The 18,364-nt window shown below is 45.0% G+C and overlaps 1 protein-coding gene across 1 annotated transcript in view; it reads left to right on the top strand.

Annotated features, from left to right (window-relative positions):
* The window catches only part of LOC126456671 (brain-specific angiogenesis inhibitor 1-associated protein 2-like), a 555,769-nt gene that overhangs the window by 480,530 nt on the left and 56,875 nt on the right, over positions 1-18,364 (top strand). The window contains exons 4-8 of the mRNA XM_050092412.1: positions 3,292-3,353; positions 3,466-3,537; positions 6,048-6,248; positions 11,515-11,709; positions 14,233-14,458. Coding sequence (XP_049948369.1) covers positions 3,292-3,353; positions 3,466-3,537; positions 6,048-6,248; positions 11,515-11,709; positions 14,233-14,458 — 756 coding nt within the window. The remainder of the gene's footprint in view (positions 1-3,291; positions 3,354-3,465; positions 3,538-6,047; positions 6,249-11,514; positions 11,710-14,232; positions 14,459-18,364) is intronic.

Raw genomic sequence — 18,364 nt, 5'->3', positions numbered from 1 at the left:
AGTGCTGAGGAAAAATGGAATAAAGTACAAAGACATGCGTGTGATACTCAGTTTCAAGAAGAATGAGGTGGCAGTGATTAAGAACTGTCAACAGGAACAAGAAGCAAATATTAGAAAAGGATTAGGACAAGGATGTGCTCTCTCTCCTCTAATATTCAATCCTTACATCCAGGAAGCTATAGACCAAGTTCTAGAAACTACTGTGGTGGGTATCAAAATTAATGGGAAAAAGATAGACATGCTAAGTTATGCAGATGATATTACTATAGTCATGGAGACAAAAGAAGATCTAGAGGCAGTCCTCAAAACAATGTAAAAAGTTCTATGCAGTCAGTATGGAATGAGAATAAACAAGAAAAAGACTAAAGTGAAAGTATGCAGTACAGGAGCAGAATATGAACCTCTGAGAATGAGAATTGGAAGAGAGGAGCTGGAAGTGATAGAGCAATTTACTTACCTGGGAAGCAAAATCACAAGGGATGGTAGAAGCCAGAAAGAAATTGCGAGCAGAATACAAAAGGCCAAAATTGCATTTAATCGGAGAAGTAACTTACTCACCAGCAACAATATCAGTCTAAAAATAAGGAAACTTATCATGAAAGTTTTCGTCTGGAGTGCGGCCCTATACGGATGTGAAACTTGGACAATTGGAAGAGAAGAGAGAACACGACTAAAGGCCAGGGGGATATGGTGCTATAGAAGGATGGTGAAGATTAGCTGGAGAGACAAAGTAACAAATGAAGAGGTGCTTAGAAGAGTACAGGAAACCAGTTCTGTGGAGAACATCCGAACAAGAAGAGACAAACTTGTAGGGCACATCCTACATCACAACAACATCATTGTAACAATAGCAGAAGGAACTATTGAGGGAAGGAATCGGTGGGGGCGACCAAGGATATCATACATGCAACAGCTCATGAATGACGTTGGATGTAACAGATTCGTGGAAATGAAGAGGAAGGCAGACAGAAGAGGGGAATGGTGCTCCACTGCAAACCAACCTCAGGGTTGAACACTAAAAGAAGAAACGTTGCAAAGAGATGAAATGGAACCAGCATGTGAGGATTCTGGTAGGGAAGGCGAATGGTCAACTTCTGATAACTGAGGAAATTTTGTTTCATCTGTAAAGTAGCCTGCTTACAGGATGCTCGTGCGATCTATTCTTGAGTGCTGCTCCAGTGTTCGGGGTCTGTACCAGGTCAGATTAAAGCAAGAAGTCGAGGAAATGCTGGGGTGGGCTGCTAGATTCTTCGGGAAACACAACTGAAATAAATTAGAGAACTGGCATTTGAATCTGATTGCGGAACGATTCTACTGCAGCAAACAAACATTCGCTGTAAAGGCCGCGAAAATAAGATAGTATAAATTCGTGCTCAAATGCAGGCAGTCGCTCTATTTGCGAGTGGAACAGGAAAGAAATTACTAATAGTGTTACGGGGTACCTCCGCCATGCATCGTACGCTGCCTTGCGGAGTATGTATGTAGATGGAGATCTAGAAGAAGAGACCGAGGGGTGGTGGTCCACTGATAAGACACTGATCTCATATTATGGATGAGGGCCGTTCGCATTTCCGTCTGACCACCCACACTTGAATTTTCGTGATTTTCCTAAACGCCTGAAGCGAATACCGGCGTCATTCCTTTGGAACGGCATAACCGATTTCACCGATTTTCTTCCCTGTCGTTCCCCAGTTCGAGCTTTTGCTCTCTCTCTCTCTCTCTCTCTCTCTCTCTCTCTCTCTCTCTCTCTCTCTAATGACGTGAGTGGAAGGTGGGCAGAGGTGTGTGTCCCAGCACGGTTAATAACCTGTTCGCAACAGTTCGTGTTGACACGTCTGGGCACACACGACTTTTTATCTGTGTTGTGGCAGCTGTACGACCTGTCACCTGTCACTGCTGCCCTTACAATGCGACGATCCTGGCGAGTGACTATGCAGCGTAGACGTACAGAACTTCGTTTACGGGTGAGAGAATGTTCACACGACCAGAGGTACCAGCATTGTTGCACAACCGACGCAGCACGTCCAACTTTCGTGGCAATTCTCCGAAAGGACCATCTCGCCACTCGGAAGGACACTCTTTGTCCCCTTTCAAACTCGCTCGTATGACTGCATCACGTACGATTGCCTCTCCGACGCAAGGTTGCCTGTTTTCTTTTCACAAGTCTGCTCCACAGTGAGCCGTCTAGCTGCGAGCATGCCCTTTTAAAGGGTAGATGCAGATGACGATGTATTAGCTATGTCACTACGCAATCTGTTGGCGGAAGTTGTTGAAACCTTTATCACTACGTCTACTATCTTCACAAGTGGCACATACCATCGTTTGTTCAAAATCGAGATCGACCTTCCAGGTGTACTGTTTTTCTTTTCTTTACGTCTTGTAGGCCTCCGAACCAGAGTTATTGCAAACAAGCCTATTTGTGGGACCGAAAAAGGAAAAAAGCTTCACAACAGGGGGATATTCCGCCCAGCGAAAAGGAAGTGTCTGAAATCAAGCACGGATCAATGTCTCATTCATTTCTATCTTTCAGCCCTTTTTCAAAACTCGGTTTACTACACTACAAATGCTAATAAAGTCTCGAGCAAATTTTTTGGTTGTCGTGCAAACTTCTTGTTGTCGTGCAAACTTCTTGATCTTAGTAACAAAAACCGTAACAAGCGTGACTTTGTTGGTACTCGCCAACGTCCACAGAGTCTAATTATATTTTGAAGCTATCTTTTGAGAAAGTTCTTCCCTTTCATTTATATCCTTATCATAATATTCTCAATTTTCAAAGGGTAACAGTGCTAATTACTTCCTAAATTTTCGCGCATTAAGTGTGTCTCATAAGTTTTGACTAATTCGTTATATTTAATGAGGGACCATTTACACCTGTTAGGAAAAGCAGAGGGCCAAGGAAATTACAATTTTTTTGCAATTTTTAAACTGTGCCAGCTATAGCATCGTCTCGTTAACATTTATACCTCTTCGCCTACGTGTTTCAATTACGACAGTAATTATTGAAATACAAGCGGTCGACATTAACTGGCATGTTTCTGTTTGATCGATGCTCTAGAAAAAACATACGAAGCGGGTAGTCAATCAAGATTTCCGCTTTTAGTTTGCTTTTGCCGTATCCGCTCGTTTGCCCGTGCAAACACCATTAACGGTGAACAAATCCAGTCGGGGTCTTGCAGTGAAATAGGGAACGAAAATCATTCGCTCTTTGCTGTTGCCCCGCTTTTAAGTCAAATATTACTGTGCAGATTCCCGGCTCGGGCTGCACTGACGTCTTTTTTCTTCATGTTTCAGGTTCGGCTCTTATTCAGATAGTTGACGTCTACAAGGAGATACACGAGCAGCAGATGAATATAGTGAGTATACAACTGGATAAATCTGTCTCTGTCAGTTCCATAACATTAAGACATTGTGCCGAACCAACTTTCTCAGCAGTCTGGATTATAACTAATTTTTGTTTTCCTGCAGCTGAAAGCGTTCTACGTGGACATGCTGGTGCCTCTGGAGACGAACCTGGAGAAAGATACAAAAGTCGTACAGGTGAGGAAACGGAAAATTTGTAACTAAAAGTTAACATTGTTTGATCCCTGGGCGATGTTGCTAATGGAGCAAGGTACTGTCTTCTCAAAAGAAATGTTCAAATGTGTGTGAATTCCTACGAGACCAAACTGCTAAGGTCAACGGTCCCTAGACTTACACTACTTAAACTAAGTTATACTAAGAACAACACACGTCATCGGTACCTAGACTTACACTACTTAAACTAAGTTATGCTAAGAACAACACACATATACCCGTGCCCGAGGGGGGATCCGAACCTCCAGCGGGAGGGGCCGCGCAATCCGTAACATGGCGCCTCAAACCAAGCGGCCACTCCGCACGCCTCAGATTTTCAATTAAGTAGCATTGCTGAGAACTCTAACACTTAACACGTCTCTAGAAGGCGATTCGCCCCTATTATCTGCTTCCTGGATTGAGATAAACAACGAGCGACAGCTGGTTAAGAGTCAGTAGGAGATATTTTTACCATCAGTATCTACTGGCAAGAAACAGTCGGTAGGTGTAACTCTGCTCTTATGTTTTCTGTCAAAAGCCAAGCATCTTCACAGTGTCTTATTGATGCTCATATATAGCAAGGGCTGTTGCGGCATCTTGATAAACTTTGCCAAATGTAGATCAAGTCGTGACAAAGGGATTCCTCCTGTCACCTCTCTCAGCGTACTCAGTAAGGAGTTACGGCCGATCGTGAATGAATGTTGCTTTCTGAAGGTGAAATATATAAATTTTCGTCAATTTAGACTTGTTTGTGGAACATTGTTAACCGTTACAACTATTGGTTTTCGAACACTCTTCGACATTAAGTAGAATAATACAAAACCTGTGGTCTCAAAAATCTATTCATAGTCGTGGAAACTGAAAAGATGCACTCACAAACTCATACTTTTCCGTCAGTAGACGCTTATGCAAACGAATGAAATCTTTGTTTCCGTTTTGAGTACGTAAAGCTAAATGTGAGCCTTTCTACTTAACAATGCCAGATTAGGTAACTTAAGCTAAGCGATAGTTGCAACAGTAGTCCCTAGACGAAAGGCTCCTAGGGAGTGTAGAGGACGCGATCTTTCCTTGTGGTCAAAGTGTTGGTACGAAGGTAATGGGAAAAATATAGTTCAAGTGAATGAAATAGTTCGTACTGGAGATTTAAATGTCGACTGTGCACCATTTTTACAGGGTGGTCAAAACAGTCTGTAAATTATGTTGAAGGATACGTTTCGCTGAGAAATACCTGATAAGAAGAAACTTGGATACGTTGCGCCGTTTCCGATTGAATTAGCATTGAAGTTAGCCACTCAGGTCATTGCGCGCGCAGATGCAAGCAGCCACCCGGCTTGTTTTGCGTTTATTTTTCCCCGAAACGAACTATCATAGCTTTTGCTCACTTAGCTAAAATTTATCACATCTGAACAAGTGGCAATTCACGGACTCACAGATGTCTAAGCGTTACCGCATTTTAGGGTGTCAAGTGCTTGCATTTGAAAGTGGAACGGACAGAGTGGCTACTTCAGAGTTGGTTACATTGGAAATGGCAATTATTTCCCAGTACAACCTGCGCTGAAATAGCCTTACAACTTTGTCAGGCTACTTCGACAATCCTTATAGTACTCAAGTATCACTCTCAATAGCCATTCAACTCTGAAGTGAAATACACTAGGCATTTTAAGGTTTCTTTGACTGTGCCTCACCGCTTTTGATAGAGCTCTCGAATGATATCTCATCGGAGACTTGTGGATCAATTTCTTGGAACAGGTCTTTGACTTATTATTTCAAGCTAACATTCTTATCCAAGAGAATACTAAAATCTCTGCATGTACGAAAGATGCACACGAATTTCTTCGTTGAGCTTTCTTCAAGAGTCTGTCGGTGTGGCCGAGCGGTTCTAGGCGCTTCAGTCCGGAACCGCGCTGCTGCTACGGTCGCAGGTTCGATTCCTGCCTCGGGCATGGATGTGTGTGATGTCCTTAGGCTAGTTAGGTTTAAGTAGTTCTAAGTCTAGGGGACTGATGACCTCAGATGTTAAGTCCCATGGTACTCAGAGCCATTTGTGCCATTTTCTCTTCAAGAGAGTAGGCGATGAGCTAAGTTCCGGTATAGGTAATCTACTGGACGCCAAACTATCGACACCTTTCCAGAAAGTTTTGTCTTTCATATTACTGTTCTCAGAATTTTGCTTGATTTTTCAAACCGTTCCTTGTAAATTTTTGTGCCATCAGTCTAGATATTCGAACCTGAACCATTCGAACAAGGGCTAACTTAATAACATTTTCTTAAGAATTACTGCTAAACTTGCGCGCTTGTTGCTGTCTTCGATTCACCCGGCACGCGTATGCCTCGTTTTAGGACGAATGTCTTTCACAGCGGACTGAAAAAACAACTCCAGGAGACGTGCGTTTCTGCAGTAAAAATTGTTGATGTGATTTGTTCGGTTATTTTATCACTACAAGCCGCAAATTTAGACGAGTTTTCACTTAGCATGCACCCTTTTTTCATTACAGAGTGAGCAGAAGCGCTTCCTGCAGCAACACAAACAACGCTCTGAGACGTACAGCAAGGCGGCCGCGGCCATCAAGAAGCAGAGGAAGAAGACCCGCGCCAAACCCCCGGCTGTGGCGCTGGACCGCGAGGTGAAGAGCCTCCAGGCGCTGGAGGAAGAGCGCGCCAAGCTGGACGCCTTCTGCGAGGCCAGTCTCAAGACCGTGAGTACCGCGAAACGTTCTCCGACCCAGCTTTTACACCATCTGTGCACTTTTCGTGTATCACTTTTAAGAGGAACACATAGCGAAGCAGCAACAGACAGGGAAAGACAAAGAAATAAAACCCCAAAAGGGAGGAAGATATAATAGGATATTTGATAACGCCCCGCGAAATAGTCTGCATTTTCGCCATAGAGTGTATGACATACTTTAGTTACCAGTATCATTTGCGTCTTTTCTGTTCCACATGACAAGTGTCGGCAAGTCACTATGTGGCCTCTAACATCTCTGATTTTCACGTCATTTCAGGAGAATCTTCATAGTAATAGCACAACGCTTTCCTTGCAACGTCTTTGCAGCATCTGTCCTTGCAGGTGGATGAAAATATACGTGACGAACCAATGACGCGCTGCTGTTCTTTGTATCTCTCTCCCTCTCTTTTCTTCTTTCTTTTTGTATCTATTAATTCTATACACTAAGTTTGGAGGCAGACCACGATAAGAAAATTTCTTGAAAAATTCCGTCACAGATTCCGTGACAAATTTCATGACAAGAAAATTCGAGAAACTAGAGCTAATGTAGAGGCTTAGCGACAATCATTTTTCGTACACGCCATTCGAGCTTGGAACTGGAAAGGGAGGTAAGTTAGTGATACCAGAAGTACCCTGAGTCATATCATTTAGTTGGCTTGCGGAGTATGATGTAGATGTAGATGAGTAGGGAAAACAAAACGACCGGAAATGAACTATTACATAGGCTATGGTATAGCTCAGATGAACTGCCATCTGGCATAATTCCGACCTCAGTGAAGATCTAACCTATTCTGTATACACAGTTGTCTGTCAGTCCTGTTTATAACTTTCGAATTTGTTTTTACGTCAGAGAAGACACGTCATGAATTATTTTTCTCTCAAAATTTTAGTGCAATATATTGGTTCCTCCAATGGAATGACTTCAGGAACACTTTCTGAAATAAATCTTGTTTCATTCTTACCGTTACAAAATACTGTTTTTAGAACACTATTATTCGTCAGTCGTTCATTCCTTGGATTCGTCCATCCGCTGGTTGACAAGAGGTTTCTACACTTGGAAGCAGAGGCGGTTTGCGTGTGCTGTCGCCCCTCCGATACGGCAATGGTACTTTACTGCCATCACGCAGTCCCATGAATTCTAATTTCAGTACTTAATTGAAATTTAGATATCTCGTGATCAACAACTCGGAACGAGACTGTTTTCACGAAACGTATCTAATAAAACTCTACATACATCTACCTATGACTGATCGTGAGTATTTCTCATTTGTATTTTAATTCACTAACTCAGTAACCAGGAGCGCGATGAGCGTGCAGAAGTGAACGATCTGCCGCCGCTACTTCTCAAGTTTTGTTTCGTCAACAGCTCACGCAGCAAGCAAAACCATGAAACCCACAGAGCACCACACATCTGCTCAAGGGAAACAAACTTGCCAATTCTGCCAGTTTTCCATGATAGAAGAAATGCCTCATGTCTCATTAAGGGGTCAACAAATTTCTAAGCTAGGAATTAATAACACTTTCTAAACAGTATCTCAGATTCCGGGAGTCCCTTTTTGCTTGCTCCAAGTCGCTCTGCAAAAACTGTTTTGATACTCACAACTTTCAGAATATCGGACTCAAGAAACCTGGTGCCCGTGCGAATAGTACTCTGGTGCAAAATGCTTCTTCCAACGAGGAGCTTTCAAAAGCGTCTTTTTGAGTTGTACTATACCAAAAGGATTGTTCGGTAGTTTTGGTACACTACGTAATGTTGTAGCAAATTGCGGCTTTATCAAGATTATTGGTAGTATTGGTACTTACAGATATATAATTTATGCATAGCAGAAAAATGTTTTATATAAGTTCGACGAAGTAGTGAGGTGATGTTTGATATATTTTTGTCTTGCCATTTTTTTTTCGCCTGCGTTTTCTAGGGCTGTGTGATAAATCTGTATTGTTTTCTCTATTTTTACAACTACATTCCTCTGTTTAACAATTTTCGAATAAACATTGACAATTTCAGTTTTTCTGTAAATACTGTTTTAGAGACAGAAGGATAACTATGGAGAACAAAAATTTTCTGTAGGTTACCCAGCCTTTTACGTATCCTCACTCATCTAGACAATTCACCGCTTCCGTTTTGAAGGGGAATCTAGTAAGTTGTTGATGACATACGTGAAGAAATAGATCGTTATGAGAAAACGCCACACAGCTATGCAACTCACTTGATTAACAGGTACTGTGCGTACGACCTTAACTGATGCAGGCTACTAGGGAAGCTGCCGTAGTCTACACTTACGTGTTTTAATTTACAGTAGCGAGAGAAAAAATTGGATTAGGAATTAAAATCCATGGAGAAGAAATAAGAACTTTGAGGTTTGAAGATGACATTGTAATTCTGTCAGAGACAGCAAACGACTTGGAAGAGCAGTTGAACGCAATCGACAGTGTCTTAAAAGGAGGATATAAGATGAACATCAATATCAAGGAGTATAATGGAATGTAGACGAATAAAATCAGGTGATGCTGAGGGAATTGAATTAGGAAATGAGACACTTAGTAGTAGATGAGTTTTGCTATTAGGGAAGCAAACTAACCGATGATCGTCGAAGTGGAGAGGATATAAAATGTAGACTGGCTATGGCAAGGACAGCGTTTCTGAAGAAGAGAAATTTGTTAACATCGAGTATAGATTTAAGTGTCAGGAAGTCGTTTCTAAAAGTATTTGTATGGCGTGTGGCCATACACGGCAGTGGAACATGGACGATAAATAGTTTGGACAGGAAGAGAATAGAAGCTTTCGAAATGTGGTGCTACAAAATAGTGCTGAAAATTAGAAGGGTAGATCACGTAACTAATGAGGAGACAGATAACATAATTGGGGCCGGCCGCAGTGGCCGAGCGGTTATAGGGGCTTCAGTCTGGAACCGCGCTACCGCTACGGTCGCAGGATCGAATCCTGCCTCGGGAATGGATGTGTGTGATGTCCTTAGGTTAGTTAGGTTTAAGTAGTTCTAAGTTCTAGGGGACTGATGGCCTCAGATGTTAAGTCCCATAGTGCTCAGAGCCATTTGAACCACTTTTGAACAGAATTGGGGAGAAGAACATTTTGTTGCACAACTTCACTAGAAGAAGGGATCGGTTGATGGGACACATTCTGAGGCATCAAGGGATCACCAATTTAGTACTGGAGATAAGCATGGAGGGTACAATTCGTAGAGGGGGACCAAGAGATGAGTACACTAAGCGGATTCAGAAGGACGTAGGTTGCAGTAATTACTCGGAGATGTAGCAGCTTGCACAGGATAGTGTAGCATGGAGAGCTGCATCAAACCATTCACTGTACTGAAGAGCACAACGACAACAACATCGTAGTTTTACAGCTATAGCTTGGAAACATCCGCCATGTTGGAAAAATCATTCGCTCTTGATTGAGCCCCATAGGCCTCCTCTACAAACGATTAGTATTAAGGAAAGACCAACTCTTCATCTCCTGATTTGCAAGAGGCACCTTACTCCAGATATCGGAAACTGATTCTAGCGTACACCGTAACTACTGGTCAAACAGACATGATTTTCCCAGGGAATGAAACGTTACAATTTTACTAAACACCGAATGTTCTCAGGCAGCTTTACGGTTTTTGTAGAATAGGGTTTGAAAATTCCATTGAGGGTCACTTTAATGGTACAGATGAAAATTTTTCATCATACTACACTCCTGGAAATTGAAATAAGAACACCGTGAATTCATTGTCCCAGGAAGGGGAAACTTTATTGACACATTCCTGGGGTCAGATACATCACATGATCACACTGACAGAACCACAGGCACATAGACACAGGCAACAGAGCATGCACATTGTCGGCACTAGTACAGTGTATATCCACCTTTCGCAGCAATGCAGGCTGCTATTCTCCCATGGAGACGATCGTAGAGATGCTGGATGTAGTCCTGTGGAACGGCTTGCCATGCCATTTCCACCTGGCGCCTCAGTTGGACCAGCGTTCGTGCTGGACGTGCAGACCGCGTGAGACGACGCTTCATCCAGTCCCAAACATGCTCAATGGGGGACAGATCCGGAGATCTTGCTGGCCAGGGTAGTTGACTTACACCTTCTAGAGCACGTTGGGTGGCACGGGATACATGCGGACGTGCATTGTCCTGTTGGAACAGCAAGTTCCCTTGCCGGTCTAGGAATGGTAGAACGATGGGTTTGATGACGGTTTGGATGTACCGTGCACTATTCAGTGTCCCCTCGACGATCACCAGTGGTGTACGGCCAGTGTAGGAGATCGCTCCCCACACCATGATGCCGGGTGTTGGCCCTGTGTGCCTCGGTCGTATGCAGTCCTGATTGTGGCGCTCACCTGCACGGCGCCAAACACGCATGCGACCATCATTGGCACCAAGGCAGAAGCGACTCTCATCGCTGAAGACGACACGTCTCCATTCGTCCCTCCATTCACGCCTGTCGCGACACCACTGGAGGCGGGCTGCACGATGTTGGGGCGTGAGCGGAAGACGGCCTAACGGTGTGCGGGACCGTAGCCCAGCTTCATGGAGACGGTTGCGAATGATCCTCGCCGATACCCCAGGAGCAACAGTGTCCCTAATTTGCTGGGAAGTGGCGGTGCGGTCCCCTACGGCACTGCGTAGGATCCTACGGTCTTGGCGTGCATCCGTGCGTCGCTGCGGTCCGGTCCCAGGTCGACGGGCACGTGCACCTTCCGCCGACCACTGGCGACAACATCGATGTACTGTGGAGACCTCACGCCCCACGTGTTGAGCAATTCGGCGGTACGTCCACCCGGCCTCCCGTATGCCCACTATACGCCCTCGCTCAAAGTCCGTCAACTGCACATACGGTTCACGTCCACGCTGTCGCGGCATGCTACCAGTGTTAAAGACTGCGGTGGAGCTCCGTATGCCACGGCAAACTGGCTGACACTGACGGCGGCGGTGCACAAATGCTGCGCAGCTAGCGCCATTCGACGGCCAACACCGCGGTTCCTGGTGTGTCCGCTGTGCCGTGCGTGTGATCATTGCTTGTACAGCCCTCTCGCAGTGTCCGGAGCAAGTATGGTGGGTCTGACACACCGGTGTCAATGTGTTCTTTTTTCCATTTCCAGGAGTGTATTAACCTCTTAATTCGTCCAGCTTTCAGGAATAATTTCGCGAGAGCGCTTCGTATGTTGTGAAGGTTCGTCATTCTCGTACGATTCGAATGCTACCACGTGTAATGTGACTGTTGCAGGCGATGACGCAGGAGCGCCGTCGCTACGGGTTCGTGCTGGAGCGCCAGTGCTCGCTGGCGAAGCACTACCTGCTGCACCACAGCCAGTGCCGGCAGGCGCTGGAGGGCCGGCTGGACGCCTGGCAGGAGGTGGCGCAGTCCAGGGAGGCGCTGCCCGACGGCGTCGAGGCCGTCATGGCCGCCAGGCTGCGGCAGGTGAGAGCCCACGTCCAGGTATACCGCAGTACTGCAGCTCGTAGCCACTTGCAGACCGTACATTCGCTGTAACAAGGCCTTCCATGTCGCCCCCTCACCTACTGATCACATAGCATCAGACAACAAGATGAGTGAAAGAAGGTAAGAAAGCAGTGGTGTGACCGTAGAAGACCGATAGTCGTGCCAAGCCGAATACGCGACTGGATTGGACATTTCTTGGAAGAGATTATGCAACATTCTATCTCGATGGGGTCTTATCGACAGACGTAGAAGTAACTGCAGGCGTACTGCAGGGAAGAATGTTGGGATCCTTGCTGTTTATGTTGTATCCTAAAGACTTTTCAGACCTTCCACATATCATACTGTTATCTACAGTGAAGAGCTGTCTGGAAAAAACTGCCCAGTTATATAGTCATATCGGATTTCAATGTTCTGCAAAGCCAAGCACGAACTGCCGGGTAAACAGCAACCGTTATAAGTAATATCCATCTGAAATACAGTTCGTACACAACGTAATTTTTGTAGCTGGCTTTGACCATCGAACGCGAGGTTTGTATGATTTGTTAAAATTGCGGTTTTTAGGAACAAAATCAATGGTTGAATGCTATGAATTGATACTGACAATTACATATGTTGTAGTTAGATTGTCTCTTGATTTTTTTTTGTATTCTTCTACACTCTTGTTCTTTGATTTGTATACTACTTTCTACCATACAAATTTTAGTTATACGTAAGTGATGTGTTATAGTTTTCAAATTAATGGCTGTATAGTAAATTTTATGTAAAATGACAATAAAACTTCTTAATGCGTAGTGGAAAGAATACACGATAACAACTCTAAAACATGGTGTACTGTATCCTTACGTTGTATGTATATGTAGAAACCGTAAATAAGAAGTTTAAATAAAAGTTTAACAAAATATTTCAATATGTTAAGAAAAGTGTTCTAACGGAAAGAAAGAGCAGTTAACGAGGGGTTAAAATTAAAATATATGTGTGTACGAAACGTTGTAGAGTTACACTGAAGCGCCAAAGAAACAGGTATAGCCTTGCGTATTCAAATACAGAGATTCCTAAACAGGCAGAATACGGCGCTGCGGTCGGCAACGCCTATATAAGAAAACAAGTGTTTGGGGCAGTTGTTAGATCGGTTTGTGCTATTACAATGGCAGGATATCAAGATTTAAGTGAGTTTGAAAGCGGTGTTATAGGCGGCCTACGAGCCGATGCGACACAGCGTCTCCGAGGTAGCGATGAAGTAGGGATTTTCCCGTACGACCATTTCACGAGTGTACCGTCAACATCAGGAATCCGGTAAAGCATCAAATCTCCGACATCGCTGCGCCCCGAAAACATCCTGTAAGAACGGGACCAACGGCGACTGAAAGAGAATCGTTCGACGTGACAGTAGTGCAACCCTTCCGAAAATTGCTGCAGATTTCAATGCTGGGCCTTCAGCAAGTGTCAGCGTGCTAACCATTCAACGAAACATCATCGATATGGACTTTCGGAACCGGAGGCCCACTCGTGCACCCTTGATGACCGTACGACACAAAGCTTCACGCCTCGCCTGGACCCCTCAACATCGACATCGGACTGTTGATGACCGGAAACATGCTGCGTCGTGGGACAAGTTTCATTTCAAATTGTATCGAGCGGATGGACAAGTACGAGCATGGACATAATCTCATGAACCCGTGGACCCTGCATGTCAGCAGGGGACTGTTCAAGCTGGTAGAGGCTCTGTAATGGTGTGGGGTGTGTGCAATTGGGAGTGATATGGGATACGTCGAGATACGACTCTGACAGGTGGCACATACTTAAGCATTCTGTCTGATCACCTGCATCCTTTAATGTCCATTGTGCATTCCGACGAAGTTGGTAAATTCCAGTAGGACAGTGCGATACCCCACAGGTCCAAAATCACTATAGAGTGGCTCCAGGAACTCTCTTCTGAGTTTAAACACTTCCGCTGACCACCAAGCTCCCCAGATGTGAACATTATTAAACATATATCGGATGCCTTGCGACGTGCTATTCAGAAGAGTCCTTCACTCCCTCGTACTCTTACGGATTTATGGACAGCTCTGCGGGATTCATGGTGTCAATTCCCCACCCCCAGCAATACTTCAGACATTAGTCGAGTCCATGTCACGTCGTGTTGCGGCACTTCTGCGTGCACACGGGGGCCCTATACGATATTTGGCAGTTGTATCAGTTTCTTTGGCTCTTCAGTGTGGATGTGAAGGTAGATGTGCAATGTTTATAAAATCTTATTATGGCAGTAATGACAATACTACCTGCACCAATCGATAAAAGACGCCTTCATTTGAAAAACTTTTTTTTTTAAAACATGCAAATTGTGGTATTATTTTTGATCATTAACTAACTCTGAACAGTGGCTATGGGAAGGCATACGTGGAATAATGTGTGCCAGATTTTTCAGACATTAAATGTTCCTGGATGTTCTGTCTTTGTTTTACCAAGTCAGCCGTTGTTAGCTGAGCCTCGGGATGTCCGCAGGTGAATTTCTACTCGGAGGACGCGCCCTCAGAGGCGGAACGCGACCGGACCGAGGACGACCGGGTGTCCATGTCGTCGCAGCTGCGCAAGACCAAGTCGATGGACGCGTCGTGCCTGGACATGCGCTCCATCGGCGACGCCGCCAGCCAGCACAGCCCGCTCAAGCCGCTCTCCAGGGCCAAGTCGGAGTTCGACCTCAGCGCCTCCACACAGTCCCTGGACCAAGGCAAGTTGGCGGCGGCGAATCACCTCAACCGTGCGCACCTTCTATTTGGTGAAGTGTAAAAGATACAGAAACTAATTTTACGACAGTTGTTGGTATGCTTAGACGCTTGTCGTAATTTGTTGCTTGGTTAATATTCTTTACCCTTTCATCAAACGAGATTTGCTACAACGCATTGAAAAATCTTGAAAAGCCAAGTACAGTGATTTAACGCTTCTTAGTGTTCTCATTGAAACTTTTCGCAAGGGTATCCGAGATACGTGGTCAAACTGAACGGTTCCAGATATTGATAGGAGACTCATGGCAAATTATAGGAGGCATAGGGACACTAATTTTGTTGTACGGTTAATACTATTCACTTTTGTATCAACAGAGATATTGAAGAAAACATATTTTTAATAGCATGATGTAGTTTTTAATAGCAGTCGAAAGATGAAATAGCGAGTACAGTGATATAACGCTTGTTAATGTCGACGTCGAAACGTTTCGCAAAAGTGCTCTAGAAATTTGGTCAAACGGAAAATCAAAGCGGGCCGAATCCGTTGCTGTAAAAGCACCAGACTCTCTCGTTATATGCAGCGAGAGGATAAGCCAAAGCTACTAAAGTACAACGTAGGTACCACACGACATAGATGCGGGGTAAGCTACGGTTTCTGTAAGAGGAACGGCATTTTGTCAACAATAATAAGAATCTTTGTGGTGGTGCTCCAAGTAGAGAAGAAACTCGACACGAATCTGATGACATTGAGCAGCATTCACTTGTTTCCGATTGCTTTTAAACGTATGTAGCAAATACAGTGTCTGCAGCAGAACTTCCGTAATCTTCGTGTGTTTATTGTCAACTGCCACATTTTTAAAATGAGAAAAGAGGATTTTATAAAACCTTCGTGAGCACTGTCTACTGCAGGGTTTCGCAAACTGTATATGGAAGTGAATAAGTGATCCCCAAAGAACTATCGAAAACATCGTATTCTTTCAATATTTTTTCCTACTTTTTAAAAATTTTATCAAGATTTTTGTGTTATCAGTTATGATTTAAAATTTAAGTAACCAGCGAATAAAAATGTTCCTCGGTTTTTAAAATTTTATTAATTCTGTTAACTTGGAGAGTTTGAAAATATCAGTCAATGACTTGCAAATGAAGGTTTATTGGAACTTTCACTTAGATTTCGATAGTTTTAAAACTGTCTTTTTCGGAACGCGTAATGGGCCTTGGTACATCACATGCTGATAAAGTACAGTGAATAAAGCCAAACGGCTCTTGTCTTGAGAGACATTCATTTTACGAAGACAAATAATCACAAGCCATGACTTAGGACTACAGCACCATGGTACTTCAGGCGTGAATATTAAACGCTTAGTGTACTGGCTCAATAACGTAGGGCTTTTGTCGACGTAAAAGTTGAATTATACACTCCTGGAAATGGAAAAAAGAACACATTGACACCGGTGTGTCAGACCCACCATACTTGCTCCGGACACTGCGAGAGGGCTGTACAAGCAATGATCACACGCACGGCACAGCGGACACACCAGGAACCGCGGTGTTGGCCGTCGAATGGCGCTAGCTGCGCAGCATTTGTGCACCGCCGCCGTCAGTGTCAGCCAGTTTGCCGTGGCATACGGAGCTCCATCGCAGTCTTTAACACTGGTAGCATGCCGCGACAGCGTGTACGTGAACCGTATGTGCAGTTGACGGACTTTGAGCGAGGGCGTATAGTGGGCATGCGGGAGGCCGGGTGGACGTACCACCGAATTGCTCAACACGTGGGGCGTCAGGTCTGCACAGTACATCGATGTTGTCGCCAGTGGTCGGCGGAAGGTGCACGTGCCCGTCGACCTGGGACCGGACCGCAGCGACGCACGGATGCACGCCAAGACCGTAGGATCCTACGCAGTGCCGTAGGGGACCGCACCGCCACTTCCCAGCAAATTAGGGACACTGTTGCTCCTGGGGTATCGGCGAGGACCATTCGCAACCGTCTCCATGAAGCTGGGCTACGGTCCCGCACACCGTTAGGCCGTCTTCCGCTCACGCCCCAACATGGTGCAGCCCGCCTCCAGTGGTGTCGCGACAGGCGTGAATGGAGGGACGAATGGAGACGTGTCGTCTTCAGCGATGAGAGTCGCTTCTGCCTTGGTGCCAATGATGGTCGTATGCGTGTTTGGCGCCGTGCAGGTGAGCGCCACAATCAGGACTGCATACGACCGAGGCACACAGGGCCAACACCCGGCATCATGGTGTGGGGAGCGATCTCCTACACTGACCGTACACCACTGGTGATCGTCGAGGGGACACTGAATAGTGCACGGTACATCCAAACCGTCATCGAACCCATCGTTCTACCATTCCTAGACCGGCAAGGGAACTTGCTGTCCCAACAGGACAATGCACGTCCGCATGTATCCCGTGCCACCCAACGTGCTCTAGAAGGTGTAAGTCAACTACCCTGGCCAGCAAGATTTCCGGATCTGTCCCCCATTGCGCATGTTTGGGACTGGATGAAGCGTCGTCTCACGCGGTCTGCACGTCCAGCACGAACGCTGGTCCAATTGAGGCGCCAGGTGGAAATGGCATGGCAAGCCGTTCCACAGGACTACATCCAGCATCTCTACGATCGTCTCCATGGGAGAATAGCAGCCTGCATTGCTGCGAAAGGTGGATATACACTGTACTAGTGCCGACATTGTGCATGCTCTGTTGCCTGTGTCTATGTGCCTGTGGTTCTGTCAGTGTGATCATGTGATGTATCTGACCCCAGGAATGTGTCAATAAAGTTTCCCCTTCCTGGGACAATGAATTCACGATGTTCTTATTTCAATTTCCAGGAGTGTATATATTAAGACACGACGATGGCATCTGGATTGCAAGACTGTGCATATGACAAATATAAAGGTCAACCTTCAGCATAAACAAAGTGTTCCATATAAGCACCAGGATTTTCAAAGCGCACCTTCAGAGGAAAAATGTGGGAACAGCTGGTATTCTGTGACGCTACTGTCACATATCACTGTGCTCCATCAATTCTTTTTCGGACACTATTTTGTGGTTATGTTTGTGGACAATGGAAAATTGTACTTAGAGAGGTGGGTTAGCCCCTCCTTGCAGTTTTGCAGTTCAGGTATGGTTATGGGTATCCTTCGTCGACAGAGGGCAGCCTGTCAATCCAGTTAGTTCGAGAACATCTGCCTGGGCATTGATCAACTTTCACGGAAGCCAGCCTGTTTTCCACTCCACTGGCTTTGTGTGAACGGAGCAGGTGTCTGCCTACGTGCTGCCTTGCCATTTCCTTGGGATAATCTGTGCACAACATTTTTACTTTCATTGCTTACCTCAAAGTCCCAGATAAACAGTGCCAGCTGACTAGTGTAGCAGCATCAGTTCCCTTTCACTCCAAAAATTTAATTTATCCAATGAGATTGCATTATTCCACATGGTACATGGTACACACAGGTTGACCAGTAACGATAACTCGGAATTATCCCAGGGCCAACCTTGGGACAATAAAATATGGGTCTTGTATGACAGAAGTGGGAAGATTCCTCTCTTTTCCCCGAGGTTCCTTAAACTTTGTTATTCTTCTCATCTGTCACATTGGCAGTCGTTGGTTGGAAGTTGGGCAAGGGGAATCAGTTTTTTGGACGGAATATCGGACGAAACGGGAGCTGTCCGCCATGCAGTTAGGCGCAGGTTGATGATCTTGAGAGATGTAAGTTTTCACATGACGTGGTACCGTGATCGGGAATCTGAACAGTTAGCTTCTCACATGTTTCTCGTATGCTGATTTAATTCAAATTTGTTTCTTGTTTCTGTATATTTTCTCCACAAGAACAGATCATACAATCTCTGTGCTCCATTCTTCAGGCATATTTATTTTGTACCTCACATCCTAAGTGTCTACCAAACAG

The sequence above is a fragment of the Schistocerca serialis genome, chromosome 2, assembly GCF_023864345.2.
Source record: "Schistocerca serialis cubense isolate TAMUIC-IGC-003099 chromosome 2, iqSchSeri2.2, whole genome shotgun sequence".
Classification (NCBI taxonomy): domain Eukaryota; kingdom Metazoa; phylum Arthropoda; class Insecta; order Orthoptera; family Acrididae; genus Schistocerca; species Schistocerca serialis.
The sequence above is the reverse complement of the archived record's forward strand: the minus strand, read 5'-3'. Positions and strand labels throughout refer to the sequence as shown.